The sequence below is a fragment of the Podarcis vaucheri genome (assembly GCF_965113315.1).
Source record: "Podarcis vaucheri genome assembly, chromosome: 9".
Lineage (NCBI taxonomy): Eukaryota > Metazoa > Chordata > Lepidosauria > Squamata > Lacertidae > Podarcis > Podarcis vaucheri.
In genome coordinates this window covers 46,686,382-46,701,956 of record NC_138767.1, presented here as the reverse complement: position 1 = coordinate 46,701,956, position 15,575 = coordinate 46,686,382, and the positions used below count along the sequence as shown (strand labels likewise).

Sequence of the window (15,575 nt, the reverse complement as noted above, 5' to 3'; positions counted from 1 at the left end):
AAAAGATGTGAGAATTACAACAGAGCACTTTTCAGGCCCTTATACAATTAAACAATGACTATATAAATGCATAAAATTCCCACCCCCACCTCAGTTTAGATTTGCGGTGTAATACTACATGTCAACTCAGAAGTAAATCCTATTGAGTTCACTGGGCTGACTTACAGGAAAGTAGATGCAGGATTATAACTAAAACTGAATAGACAGAAATGAGCTGGGTTTAATGCTTACATCTAACAGCACATCTAAGGTCATCACTGTCTCAAACCATGGTGCAGTATCATCAATACTGGAGCTGTTGAGTTCAGTCAGCTTGTCTACATCAAGTAGTTTCCCTACAATAATTACAATGCTTCCCTCTTGTGGCAAAGAGAAGTACATACTATTTTAAGTACGTATAAATAAAAAAATTCCTTCCAGTAGCACCTTAAAGACCAACTAAGTTAGTTCTTGGTATGAGCTTTCGTGTGCATGCACACTTCTTCAGATACACAGTATTAAATATCTATACGTGTATTAAGTACGTATAGATATTTATGAACACACAGGCAACAGCATAATCTTATCTACAGGGGGTAAAATGTGGACACCACCCACTCCAAATTTCAGGGAAGTTAAATTGTCAATATAGTCCAGGGCTCCTAAACATATTTACTAGGGAAATAGCCTCCATGGAACACAGTACTGTTCTGTGTAAACGTGCAGAGGCTTATGCTGCATGTCGGAACCCTGACAGCGCAAAACTCTGCATGTCTATCCAGAAGCACAACCCCCTGAATTAAATGGGTCCTACTTAAGTGGGTATGGGATTCCAGTCTAGAGGCAGAATGTTTTGTCAAAGAGCATCTGACTGCTTTCATTACTACTCTTTTCTGAGCACATTTCAACACCTACGTTTCTCCATCTGAAATACAACTTTTTGGGGAAAACAGCAATAAATCCCAACTGTGTATTGTTACTCTCTACTCCCAATTCTTCGTAGTGATTAATGGCTTACGTGTAGGGATCAGGGCCAGATTTAGGTTTGATGAGGCCCTAAGCTACTGAAGGTAAAGGGACCCCTGACCGTTAGGTCCAGTCGTGGCCGACTCTGGGGTTGCGCCGCTCATCTCGCTTTATTGGCCGAGGGAGCCAGCGTACAGCTTCCAGGTCATGTGGCCAGCATGACTAAGCCGCTTCTGGCGAACCAGAGCAGTGCACGGAAATGCCGTGTACCTTCCTGCCGGAGCGGTACCTATTTATCTACTTGCCCTTTGATGTGCTTTTGAACTGCTAGGTGGGCAGGAGCAGGGACCGAGCAACGGGAGCTCACCCCATCGCAGGGATTCGAACCGCTGACCTTCTTATCAGCAAGCCCTGGGCTCTGTGGTTTAGACTACAGCACCACCCTTTATATGTCCAGCTGTCCTTTGTCAACAACAAATTGTCGCTGCTTTTTGTGTTGACTATATGGTAATTTATGGACCTAATAGGTATCTAAAGCCATTTGCCACTGTTGCTGTATCTAGGTTTTCTTTTATTTGCTTTTTATCTTATATTTTGGAAATGTACATCCAGGTGTTTTTTCCCTTTTTTTGGGGGGGGGGGCAAGAGGGTGGGACCCTAAGTTATAGCTTGTTTAGCTTATACGTAAATCCGGCACTGGTAGGACTGCAGGGTTAGCTGTTGTTAACATCTGTATACCGCCCTTCATCCGCAGATCTCGGGGCGGTTCACAACATATATACCACGGTGATTTGATTTCCTAGGCTAGCTAGCGCGTGCTCTGAGATCCCAGCCCGGTCCTGCATTTCCTCTGAAGCAAGTCCCCTTCAGTTCAGGGCTGCTTACTCCCGAGTAAAAAGCAAGTGCCGAACTGCAGCCCCCGTTCCTCGTTGCCGTATCCAAGAGCTGACCAGGCTCGCGCGCCTCTTGCAATAAAAAATAAAAAATACCCCAAGCTCGCCTTGCAGCTGCTTCTGCCGCAATGGACGTGTGTGCGGAAGAAAGGATGAAAGGAAGGAGCCACGCGAGGGGGGGGGCAACCCTCCCAAATGCAGGTGAATTTACACTCAGTCTCGCACAGCAAAGGGAGGGGGAGAACCTCCGCGCGCGCGGCGCTTAAATTCTCCCCCGCCTCCCGCCACCCGCGCGCCCTTCGGCAGACCCAGAGGCCTTTGCGCGATGACGTCACGGGGCCGGGGCCTCGAGAAGCCTCACGGCGGCAAACGGCGGGATGTTGCGGCGTCGGGCGGCGAAATGACTGGAGGCGGGAAGAGGCGGCCCGGAGCGGCGGCTGCGCAGGAGCAGGTCGGTCGACAGGCCCGATAGACGCGCACATAACGCGGGAGAACCGGGTGGCGGCGCCGGCGGGGACCAGCCTCCTTTGGGCCGCCCGGCTCCTCTTCCAGGCGCAGGCGGGGCGGGTTTCGCTCCGCGACGAGGAGCGCGTCTCCCTCCCTGAGGCGCCTCAGGAGGCGAGGGGGGCGGGAGGTGTCGCCGGGCGCCCCCCTCAGCGCCTTCTGCTGAGCCTGGCAGAGATGGGGACCCCCGCCCAGGGATGCCCCTGGAAGAGCCTCCTCCCAAGGTTCCAGGTTCGGTCCCTGTGTGGGACAGCTGCTTATTCCTGCACTGCAGGGGGTTGGACTAGATGATCCTCAGGGTCCCTTCCAGCTCCACAATTCTATGCATAGCTGTCAACGTTTCCCTTTTTTTTAAGGGAAATTCCCTTATTCCGAATAGGATTCCTCGCAAGGAAAGGGAAAAGTTGACAGCTATTATTCTATGGGAGGTCAAAACACCAAGCTCTGGATTCAGATCCCCTTCCTCTTAGGCCCCTTCCTTCCCAGTGCGCTCCTAATAATATTAATAATATTTATACCCCGCCCATCTGGCTGGGTTTCCCCAGCCACTCTGGGCAGCTCCCAACAAAATAATTAAAATAAAACACATCAAATAGTTAAAATAAAACATCAAACATAAAAAAACTTCCTAAAGCATGAGAGTGTGAGCTTGCTTCTTCCCAGGCTGGCTGTGGGATTAAAATTGATCTGCTGTCCACTGGTACTAGTGTGAAAAGGGGAAGGAGGTCAAGAAGAGGCGGTGCTCCTGCGAAGCAGACGTCCCTGGCCATGTACGCCAAGAGGTGGAAAGCTGCTACCGGCTCCAGATGCCCGAAGACTTCTATTGTTTCTGGAAGTTTTGTGAGGAGCTGGATCCTGACAAGCCATGTGGTGGGTTCCGGAAACCCGATTTTTCTGTGTTGTTGTTGTTGTTTTAAATAGCATCTTTGGTGATAAGACGGTTTGGCAACAAAAGCAAAAAGAGAAGTTCTCACATTTCCTCTTTGCTTGGATTTAAAAGTCAAATCCAGTGCCCCAATTACAGTGAACTTTTTTTTTTTTACCCTAGTCTACAAACTGTTCCCCCAGACATACACCTATGTAAAATGTCACACTTTCCCATGAACCTTCCAGTGTTGGCGCAGGTCATGGACATTGTTATTGTCCTCACTTTAGTGTTCTGATCCTAAAAGCACAAGGTGGAACTGTTGATTTTAGTGGGACATATATCTGTGTTATTTGTTTAGGATTGGACTGTGATGAGAAGATATTATAGCAACCAACAGTTGTACACATAGGCCAAGCATTAAAAGTTTTTGTCTCCGCCTAGAGTTTGAGCTAGAAAGTCTTTATTCCTCTCCCCTTCCCTTCATTTTATTTATTTATTTATTTTGGAAACATTATTTAGGATTAGAAATATGTACTATGCATGCATCTCTTCTATAGGTAGATGGAACATCAATTTATTGACCTGAGAAGGGAGAAATGCACCTCAATTAGAGTTGCATTAATATGGGGCAAAGAAGAGCTTCTTTAAATAAAGTCATTTTAAAAGTTAAATAGGGCTTTTCTGGCTTAGATATTTCTCCAGGAGCATAAAACAGCATATTTTATGCTTTTGTGCTATTTTTAAAATGAATTTTTAAATACATTTCATAGATGCACTTAAATCAAGCATTGGACTTCAGCTAGTTGGGCCATATGACATTCTTGCTGGAAAACATAAAAAGACAAATAGATCAGCGGATGTGAACTTCAATCTTCACTGGAGGTTTTTTTATGATCCTCCTGAATTCCAGACTATCCTTACTGGAGACAGCAAAATGCAGTATCATATGGGATATTTTAGGTAAGTAATGTATCTACCTTGGAAAAAGATTTTACTTATTCTAGCACTTCTATTCCTGTCATTGCCTTAAAACATACATTAGGCACTGCTGATTATTACTTTCAAGTAGCTCTACCCAGAATAGGATATGAGGCCAAGGACCAATTCCAGCACAGTGTGTGGCCATTTTAATTATAATCTTTTACCCGTATGTGTCTACAGGTGGAAAAGTGATATCAGAATGTGTTGTCCATATAATTGGGCAGGGGAGGCAGTTCCCTATAAATATTGCATCTAGCAATCTTGTCTGCATAGGCTGTTTCCATATTCATTTTCTATGCAAAGTTTCGCTGAATGTTTTCAGAAGCTCTCATGTTCATGCCAAATTTTGTAATCAGCCTGTAGTCTCATGTTGGCATGCAAAAGCATCCCATAGGACAAGGAAGGGAAGTCTTATAATTTCTTTATTTCCTTCTGAGGAAACTGATTAGTTCAGTGAAACGAGTTTTGTAGCCGGCATCTCGTAAAGTCTTTGTTTAATTCTAGTTAATTTTTTGATTATTGGTATTCTATAATCGATTACTTCTCGTTTCAGGGATTTTCACAGTAATTTTTTTTTTGTTTTCTGTAGTCTCATATTGGCATACAAAAACATCCCATAGGAGAAGGAAGGGAAGTCTTTAATGTTTGATGTTTTATTGTGTTTTTAATATCCTGTTGGGAGCCACCCAGAGTGGCTGGGGAGGCCCAGACAGATGGGTGGAGTATAAATGAATTATTATTATTATTATTATTATTATTATTATTATTATTATTATTATTATTAGTGAACTGTTTATATGGAACTTTGGGAACTTATTCATACTAAAGAAATAAATTTATCCAGCAGGTGGCTCCATACATTAATTTAGGCAAATGAAAACCACCTGAGAAATCTTACTTACTTGCTGATTAATTTTTATGGCAAGCATAAGCAGGAAGGCCATTTTCAACCTGAAAGTTTGAATTCTTGATTTACTGTTTAAATTGGATAAGTGTGTTTAACCCACCCAGTAAGTGTGTTTAGGGTCCTAGGCGTAATCTATATACTGTTTAATTTCAGTATACAGATTTAAGGCTAGGATCCTAAACACATTTATTGGGCAGTAAGAACCATTGAACACAGTAGGATTTACAAGTATAGGGTTGCAGCATGAACATGCTAAACATGCTAAAAATATTGTCAATTTTTGAAGTTTTTTTTAAAAATTCAGTACACTTTTAAAGCCTATTCTAATATGTTTCTGCCTTGACTGGGTCACAGCAGTCGAAAATCTTAAGTATAAGTTATGAAGAAATTAAATTTCCTACTCACAGAGTGAAAATTTGAGAGGCTATTGAACAATCCTCAGAGAAACATAAGAACTCATGGTATCACTTTTTAAAATACTATTTTTGGTTGGGAACAATCTGGATTCTCTTTGTAACACCACAGAGAATACTGTAATATGTTTAACTTCAGGACATTGTATGTGAATTTTTAGGGATATGCCGGATGAACTGCCTGTGTGGGTTGGTGAAAATGAAGCCAAGAAGGGCTGCACAATTTCTCAAGTTGGTGACAATGTATTTGCTGCTGTAAAGTAAGATTTAATACTTTCAACTCCTGGATTAAAAGCAAACATGAATCTGGACCAAATTAGATGAGACAGGAGAGCAATTTCTATGTTTATGCTGGTTGTTTTTTAAAAACTGAAATGTAGTTGCAGGGCAAGTGCAAATTTGACTGGAGCAGTGTTTGTATATGTTCAGATATTTACCCACAAGCCATTTCCCAATAAAACTTGCACCACAGCTATTTTCTTCATGGAACGGAAAAGGTACCTATTTACTTGGATCCGTCTAAAGTGCCTCTTGCCCTCCTGAACAAATTCTCCTGCATTTGCCACAAGACTAGTGTGGGGTGCAATATATTATCCTAGCTACTGTATCATAAGCTTTGGTATACCTACTTGTCCTCCGGAAGCTCCATTTCAGTTTTTGTAAAAAAATGGCGGGAGGCCAATCACATGGCTTACCTAGTTTGGTTCATAGAATTTCTAATTTGGGCACTCCAGTGACATTTAGTGTGCGAACCTACACATTCTTACTTAGGGAATGAGTCACAATGATACAATGAGGCTTACTTATGACTAGATACAGTATCTTGTATCTGTTAGTTACTTGCCATTTGCTCTTGTATAGCTGTGTGTTTCAGCTTTTGTGAACATTACACTTGATTTTTTTCCCTGATTATTGTAAGCTAGCAAAATTTCCTAAACACTTTAAAAAGCAAGAAGGTAATTCCTATCAAAGTTTTCTATATACCCTGTATATATTGTTCATATTATGATTCTTAGCAGTCTAGGACGGGTGGTGGTGGGAAATAACATAGCCGTCATTTATAGCCAAGTTTCTGCTTCAACAGCAATATTTGAGGCTGCCTTTGAGTTATCATTTTCAAGTCATTACTCTTTGTAAACACTTTATGCATTTCCAATTGTTAGCTCAGAAATACTTTCAGCCATCCAGTTCAGTAGTTTTATTGAAAATTATGCATACTAAAGGGGTTGATTAATGTACTATGACCTGTTCAGTTTGCACATATTGAATGTGTTTTTCTTTTTGACTAAAATAAAACGGAAGCAAAATTGTAAACTTAGTTAAAAAGCCAGTAGCTAAACAATACTGAAATCAAGATTCCCCATGCAGCTGTTGTTTTTGTCTGTTTCTCAAGTTGAGACAACTTGTTTGTTGAAACTTCTACCTTGGGTAACAGTACAAAACAACACCTAGTCTATTGAATAATCCATATTCTGGCACATCGACTGAAAGGGCTGATTGTGAGACTATTTTGATGTGATCTTTGTACATTGATACTACTTTTAAAAGTGATCATGTGAGCATTTCCACATGAAGTAATTACGTGGTGGCTAGTAATCCATAAATACAGCTGTTTAATCAGTGAGCAAGACTTAATAAAATCTTTTGGGAGAGGTTATAGTCTCACTTAATTGCTGCTTCCCCATGGAGGCACTTGTGATCATTTCAAAAGCCTGTCTCTCAGCACCAAGCCTGACTCCAAAGTAGTCCTTTGGAATATTTACAGCTAAAGTTAGTTAAAAGTCATAGTTAAACATTCATTCATTCAGTCAGTCAGTCATTTATTAATTACTGTGTTTTGCTTTGCTGATTAAATCCATGCTAGATTCTTTGGAAGACTTAAGAAAACTTTCCATGCTTTTATCATTCTAGAGCAGGGCTGGGGAACCTGAGGCCCTCCAGATGTTGTTGGACTCCAACTCCCTTCATCCCTCATAATCAACCTAAGCTAATGGAGTCCCAACAACATGTCCCAGGTTCCCCATTCCTGTTACAAAGAAAAGTGGATGATACATGTAACACGAAGTTTTCCTTTTGTTTCAGATTACTTTTGTCCAAAAGGCTTAAGGAATTGACGGACAAAAAGAAAATCAGCATTCTGAAAGATATAGATGAAAAACTAACCAAAACAGCAAAAGAACTTGGTTACTCGCTTGAGCAAAAAACCATGAAGATGAAACAGAGAGACAAGAAAGTATGGCTTGATTTCTTTCTAGATTAATAAAGAACTCTATTGTATAGGCCCGTTCCTTTTTTTCCCTGCTCAAGGCCAGCTTGTGTTAATTTTCTATAAGTTTACAAGGTAACTTACCCTAGGAAATAAATTCTCAATATTTTAATCACCTTTTTACCATGAGAAAATGTTGAGTTGCTTTACATATGCTTAAATTTTGATTGTTGTTGAAAGGTATAAATACGAAGCATTGCTTGGATGTAGGCATTTTTAAAGTTTTAGGAGCCATAATAAATTATGTTCAGAGCACAGAAACATATTCTTAATGGCATCTGACAGCAATGCCTTTTATATAAATTACAGCATCAACACTCTCTTCATGGCAAAACATGAGATCACCACTAATGTATACGTTAAAGATCCAAATAACTTAAATAACAGAACAAGCAGAAACAATATGGAGGACATAGATGGAAGTATCTCAAGCTCAACCCAGAAACCAAACAAATCAGGAATGACATAGATTAAGACTTAATTCTAAAACATTGATTTAGAATATCAGACATGTTTGTCCAAATATGTTAACTGTAACTAAACTACGTTCACCGGCTATAGATGGAAAAGTGTTACCTAAGCAACCAGAATACCAGTTACCTGTGCAACAGCTATGTTTTCGAATAACAGGTGCAAATTCTGTTCATATTGAACTATGAATTTTCAGAACATTTCTATCTTTAAAAACCTTAAATTTAATTTGGGAAAGACAGGAGCAAGTTATAAATTCCCCTTCCCCCCAGTTAATCAGGAAGCAGCTGAACAGCCTCAGAGAGGGGATTCCTTGAGAAACAGCCAGTTCAAAACATTGCAGGTGCCTTGTGGTGGTCACCTCCAATGGAACTGGCTTCTCTGTCTTTTCCCAATGGAATCACCACTTCAAGAGGAAGGAGGTGGAGCACTGTTTTCAATGGATTGTCTTAGTGCTCCGGAAGATTACATGGATGAGCAGCAAGGAACACTGAGCAATGCTCTATAATCATTGCTGTCGCACAAAAAGGTAGGGAGCTGTCTACTTGGTACAAAAGGTTTTAAAGGCTGGTTAATAATTCAGTTAAATGTAAATACTTCTAGAAAAATAACAAGTCTTTGAATAGATGCAGAATTAATATTTTAATTCAGATGTGGTTCCGTGTAGTTTGACAGGCCTAGGCTTAAATGTATTTGTCTCTTTCTCTTTTCAATACAGGTAGTAACCAAGACATTTCATGGAGCTGGTCTGGTTGTCCCCATAGATAAGAATGATGTTGGGTACAGAGAGCTTCCTGAAACAAATGGTAACTTGATTCTAGTGTTTCTGTTCTTAGAAAAAGACAATTGAATTTTGCTATTAGTAAGAGTGCATTTAGATACTGAAGTCTTGAAAGAAAAATGAATATTTATACGTTAGGTTGAATCCAGACTTTTGCTCCTAGTAGCAGGAGTATTCCCTGACTGTAATTCCACCCATGAGATGCTCCCGCTTGAAGTAGGGAAAGGTCAATTTTGGTGGTTCTCCTCTCCTTGGGTGACCTTATAGAACAATGTGAGAGGTCATGGCAAGGGCTGCAGGGAGGGGAAACTGGCAAAAATTTGCTTAACAACCCCTTTCACCAGTGGGAGTGTCAGAGTCTTAATTCCATAGCTGTAGTGATCACTAATGAGCAACCTGTCTGCCATTACTGATATTCTTATTGAGAAATCTCTGTTATTCTGAGGAATCCTAGGCAACATACAACAGACAAAACTGAATGATAAAGGAAACTTGTTCCAATTTAGTTCTCATGTGAACTTTCCTCTGCAGCTGGTCTCAAAAGAATCTGTAAAGCCGTTGTAGATGCTCCCAATGATGACCAGAGACTGAAAGCCTTTGCCCCTATTCAGGAAATGCTAACTTTTGTTCAGTTTGCTAATGATGAATGTGACTATGGAATGGGATATGAACTGGGAATAGACCTCTTCTGCTATGGGTCACATGTAAGTAAAATAATTTTCTCTGCAGAAACTCATTCATTTTGTGAATGAACAGAAAGAACAAATGAGCTCAACCAAGCAGCTCATGAAACTAACTATACAGGAAGCTGAGGAAATGTTTGACATGAAAAACAGTATGTGTGTGTAATATCAATTTCAGTGAGATAATGCGTTCTTTTAATCTTTTCTAGTATTTTCACAAGATTGTTGGCCAGCTGCTGCCTCTTGCTTACAGCTTGCTGAAGAGGAATCTGTTTGCAGAAATCATTGAAGCTCATTTAGCTAATAGGAAAGAAGAGAATGTAGACCAGCTTGCAGCATGAAAATAGTGTCATTAAGTGAAGTATTGAGTTGCCTTGTTTCGGGGTATTTTCTTGTTTTTTGGTACTGAACTGGTGTAGTTTCTATGTGAGATAAATAAACTTGTTTTGCTAAAGATTAGCAGCTTATTGACCAGGGTGGGGATCCAAATTATATTTCCACTTTCATTTTGCACTCTGCGTTGCCATACACTGTAATATTATAACATAATGGGTTGCAAACCATGAGGTGGCCTTCTAATGGCAGAAAAGCTGTTTTAAAAAATACAGTGGACTATGAGGAAAATTCTGGGGTGGTGGGAGGTGAAAAACCTACTTTCCATGTTTCCTGAGCAGCAGAGTTTCTACTACCTTCACAGTTACTCCTAGCCCATCTTCAGCAAGTGCAGGTGGGCATGGACCTGCCTTCTGAATAACTTGGTCAGAAGCTATATATGCAATACTAGGCTACTACAGAGGTGACAGCAAACATGCTGTAAAGGCTAGGGATCAATCAAGCCAGTCTTTCAGGAGGAAGAAAACTTACAACAAACCAGGAGTTAGAAATATGTTAAACTTGCTTGCTGCAGACAAGAGAACAAAACCAATTCTATAAACAAAATTCCTGCATTTTCACATTTGATGAAGTATTTACTTAATATGGTTATCCTACTTTTTTAGACAATTACTATCTCGAAGCAACTCATGTCTATTAAAAAAGAAACTCACTGCCATCAGACTTTGGAACACACACACAGAGGAAGCAAAAAAAGGTAGAGAGAAAAATTGTTCTTTAGTGCCAGAACAAAGTTGGTGGTGGTTGGTGGTTCTTTTTTCTTTGGCCCTTTATTTACGTTTTATACTCTGCTCTCTTATCCCAAGTGGTTCACAAAAAGTTAAATTTAAAACCAAGTCTCTGTTGAGGCCAAATGAAGGCGGCGAGAAGCTTACACCTACAAAATTGGGGGAAGCCAGGTGTGGGGAGAGATCCAGCCAACAAAACCTCCTCTTCAACAGATGGCAAATGCTTCTAAAAGCCATTTTTGGCAGAGCAGCAAGTAAATAATTGTTTAGCATACCTTTCCAACAAACAAAAGTTACTGGTGGCAGATTGTGTAATACTAATCTACTGAATTTCTGTGACATTGTGCTGACTTTGCTTTTGGTCACATTCAAGGTTTTGCCTCATGGTTTTTGTTTTCACCTAAACCCTTTTTATGTGGAAGAAAATGGAGGACAGGAATCTAATACAAAAGGGTAATTTACAATTGATTATTATAGAGCTAGATCAATCTGCAGTTTAGTTCCTCCACTTAAAAAAAGGTGTTTGTGCTCTTTCTGCTCATTCACTAAGCAAATGCAAGAACGGAAAAAGCTGTGTTTTAACATTCTTCCATTCTGGTATGTTTGACAGTACCTCCCAAATCTTCAGATAAATGCATATGTACTTTGTATAGCCAATGAGTAATTAAGTAATGAAAAAAGTCAAAACCAAAATGGTCATACAGAAAAATTTAATACATTTTTATAATGAAATCATCACAGTAATAGGTTCTTTATTTTACTGTAATGATATGCAACTATATCACACTAGTATAAATAAAAACATTAGGATTAATGTTTAATACAGGTCTAGGAAATATCACAGATTAACAAACTATGCATTCATGAACCAACTGAACTGCTATAAACAAAACAAAGATGGCGATACCCTCAAACACCACATCCTGTTCAACTTGAATAAGGCCCTGCAAATTTTTACATTAGTATATACCCTCTGCTTTTAAGCGCAATGCACAGGCACACTTAGTTCAGTTCCAGAGTCTCTTAATGCACCATGACAAACAAACTCGTCATGTGCTAGTGAGGAAAACTGAGCAGGTAAGAACAGCAAACAGTGCATTAGATCGGCACAGTATAGATGTGAAGGTCTTAACATTTAAGTAAGTGATCTGGGGCATGAATTAGTATCTTTTCACTTCACGCTGCAACAGCTAGTCTGAGGGCACTGAATTTATACCCCAAAAAAACTCGTTAAAGCAAGTAGCTATGTGAAAGTTTCATACTGAACAGGACAGGAGGATTTCAAATTAAAGCAAGTTACTTGGCGAAAGTAAGTTTATTTTAGATATACATGATAAGAACCAGGGTGAAAGAGTTTTTACTTTTAAAGAAAGTGTTAGAAACATCATAAGTAGTCTCCTGAACGTTGTCTATACATTAACCAAATTCTGTTCAGTTAACACTGATTTAGACAATAAAAGCCTCCAAAGGAACAAGTGTTCCAGTTTAATACCCAGGCAAGTAAACAAGGAAGGTATCATTACTACCAATTTTAAAAAACAATAGCTTGGACCCAAAGTTTCCCTTTCTCTGACAGGGGGCTCCCATCAAAGGCTGGGAATCTTTGGATTCGGCCCAATGTACCGTGCCAAAAAGTATAGCTTTGGCAAAGGTTCAGCTCAGAGTTCAAAGCAAAGCTTCGAAAGCAAAGCTTTCTAAATCACATTGGCCAATTAGGCACTGCAAAGAAATATTAATCTATCGATTTTAAAAGCTACGCCTAAACAATTATTAGTATTTGGACCACTTAGCAAAGCACTTGTTTACAGTTCTTAGTTGCATTCCTGCCGACTTCACCAAATTTACTCTGGTATTCCTTTGGAACATGTTTTCCTCAGGCAGATACTCTAGTGTCAAATGATTTGCAAATAAAAAAGAGCTTACTCAGGCAACAGGCCTGAGATACACAAACACACCTGGTGTTACACAAACATATATGCAGTACTTAGGGCACCTGGTTCTTTTTATTAAAAGATGCTTCCCTGGCTACCTTACACATACCTTGTGAATTTTCAGTGTTTCCAAATGGGCTTAGGAAGTGAGGTAGGGGATTACTGGGCAAAGTCAGGCGCTACACACTGTGCAAACAGTTTACCACACAGCCCTCAATCATTCTGACAGTTTCATGCTCACCCATAATGCTTGAAAAGCCAATGTAAATGCCCTCGGTATCAGGAGATGTGATGCTCTGGAATGTTCACCTGCCAGTCACATCTCTAAACTGTCCCATTTATGTTTCAGGTTTTTTGCGGTCAAAACTCTCAAAGTAACACCTCCCAGTCTTTGGCCTGATTCACACATGATAAACCGAAGTTTGGCTTAACTAGACTGCGCTCCCAGAGCAGCTCACAGCCTGCAGCCTCTTTGCTCCTTCCCAGTCCTTTTTGCTGCTGCGAGCTAAGCCAAACTTTGGCTAAGCACCTCGTGCAACTGGGCCTCAAGGTTAAGTTCTCTTCTCACTGACCATGAGCTGCTCCCAAGGCCAACATACTAAGCCAAACGTTGACTTGGCTCACTGAAGCAGCAAAAAGGACCAGGGAGAAAGAGGATGTTGTGCGAACCAGGCTACTGTGGTAGTGATGTTTTGTGTAGAATACAGTGTAGAAATTCCAGATACAAAGGATTGCTTATTATTGGTGTCCCACTGCTGAAAGAAGCCTCTTTGATCCAGTGGGTGCTTCCATCAGCAGAACAGAGATTGGGGCAAACTTCAGTGATCTCCCTTTCCTCCTACAACCTGCCTCCAGTCGGCTCTGGAGGACAGAAGACCATTAGAACAATGTGGAGAGCGGTGCAGGGGGCTGCAAGATAATGGCCAAGTCATCAAAGATCGCTTTGATCCCCCTTCCACTGAGGCAAGACTCTGCTGCATCCAAGAGCTTTTTCTCAATTGAGGGACACCAAGTGGATACAACCCAGAAATTGAGACAAAAAATGTTCCAGTAAATTATATATGTTGTGGATAGGATTTAAACCCGACATAGTTGCAGTAGGAATCAATTGTTACTTGGAAAACTGAATTATCACTTCAGCAGTTATGTTCTAAAGCTATTGAAATTCAAAATCAAAACGATAACAGGTTTATAATTAAAATAATTGTTTTTAAATCCTGCATTATTTACAAATGTTGGGTCCATTATTTCTGCTTTGTTTAAAAACAAACAGTAATTTAAGATTATGGCCATCAATCAAGTGGCAGACTGCATTATAAAGAAATATTAAACACTTCCCCCACTGATAAGCTTTTGCCTAACCCATCTTTGCACATGGAGGTTTCTGAATTACTGTATAAAAAATACATTATAAAGGTAAAATTAACTGTGTCACTGTTAACTAATTTTATTTAGTATATTTTAATTCATAAAAATATAAATAAAATAATGCTCAAATATCAGTGTATATCTAGTGCAAAATATGATTACATTTTTGTAGGAACAGGGAACAAAAAGTGATGGGTCGTAATTCTGAGGCAGGGGAGGGAATCTCCAGTGTTTGAGCATGCAGTTGTTACCAGACACATTTATATAGAATTGTTCTTAATAGAGTAGCAGTATTTTCCTTACACCGCACAACATTTGTATATGCCTTAAGTGTTTTTAATACAAAAAAATTGCATAAGCCCAGGTCATGTTATCATCTTGCAACAACATTCTTTTTGAGACAGGTTTTGGCTGTTTAAGCTGCAGCTCAAAAGCTACAGGATTTCAAACATGCTTCATACAAGTTATTTTACCTGCTCAATCTGCTTCTGTTGCAGTAGATCAAAACTGCCATAATAATTTCATGATATACAATCTCTTAAGTTTAAATGGCACAAGAAATACTTCCTTCTTGTGAACAAACTCAGCAGGTCACAGTACATCTCAATATGAGAAACTACTATTTCAGAAGGGCACATCAATTGTAAAGAGGCTCTGTTAGGGCTCGGGAGAGAGAAATAAAAGCTCTTTTGGAATGTAAAGAGGTGATATAAATAACTATGCACTTAATGAGTTAACACAACAATTGTCTGTGGTAAAAAGGGCAAAATCTTCCAGTATTCAAAAGATGGCTCAATTCAAAATGATCCCTCCAGAAACAGGGACTAGTAATCAGTTTCTTCAATGCTAAAGCAGCAGGGTACAGAATGGAGCCTTCCATCTTCTGACACAACTTTGTTACTGCACTATCATGGCAGATCTAGCAACTTAGAACGCATCCAGTGCAAGATTGCAGAACTTCACTCCTACCCTCTTTGTTACTGTGAGGACCAACCTTTTTCCAACTCTGCGCTTTTTCCTAAATCAACTCCTGAATTCCAGCGGCATGCTTCCCCAAAAATCCAGCTTTCCTCTTGCATTGCAAAACAATGCCTCATGCTAAAGTGTTGTGCTATTCAACAAATGAACCTCCTCTTCACTTTCCTCTCTCTCCTCTGTTACTGAATTCAGTTGAACATTATTGATGCGGGGTCTTGGTTTGCCGTCTGGGCCATATGACGGAGGATATCTTTTTTTGTTATGATGCCAAGGAGGCGCCTGGAAAGAGACACATAGAAGATGGCTAATTAAATATACGAGCCAGAAGAAATAGCCAAGCTAATTTTATAGCCAAATCCTTTTTGTTGACAGGAACAGAGTGCAGTAAAGCCTGATTTTCTTATTCCAAGAAACACATTTTGTTGCCATCAAGCAACCATCATTTTGTTTAAAACGACAGCAGTA

At 40.0% G+C, this 15,575-nt stretch overlaps 2 protein-coding genes across 10 annotated transcripts in view; one reads left to right on the top strand and one right to left on the bottom strand.

Moving 5' to 3' along the window:
* Positions 1–2,130: 2,130 nt before the first annotated feature.
* Positions 2,131–10,166, top strand: HPF1 (histone PARylation factor 1). The gene is made up of 8 exons (XM_082237260.1): positions 2,131–2,289; positions 3,050–3,212; positions 3,981–4,170; positions 5,673–5,771; positions 7,594–7,744; positions 8,967–9,054; positions 9,561–9,733; positions 9,922–10,166. The coding sequence occupies exons 1-8, from the start codon at positions 2,164–2,166 to the stop codon at positions 10,051–10,053; spliced, it is 1,122 nt and encodes a 373-aa protein (XP_082093386.1). The 5' UTR covers positions 2,131–2,163; the 3' UTR covers positions 10,054–10,166.
* A 1,360-nt stretch (positions 10,167–11,526) lies between these two features.
* CLCN3 (chloride voltage-gated channel 3) overlaps positions 11,527–15,575 on the bottom strand; it is a 45,606-nt gene continuing 41,557 nt past the window's right edge. For all 9 annotated transcript variants that reach the window (XM_082237203.1, XM_082237208.1, XM_082237205.1 and 6 more), the window contains one exon: positions 11,527–15,389. In XM_082237203.1, the coding sequence (XP_082093329.1) occupies positions 15,231–15,389 (159 nt within the window). In that variant the 3' untranslated portion in view covers positions 11,527–15,230. The remainder of the gene's footprint in view (positions 15,390–15,575) is intronic.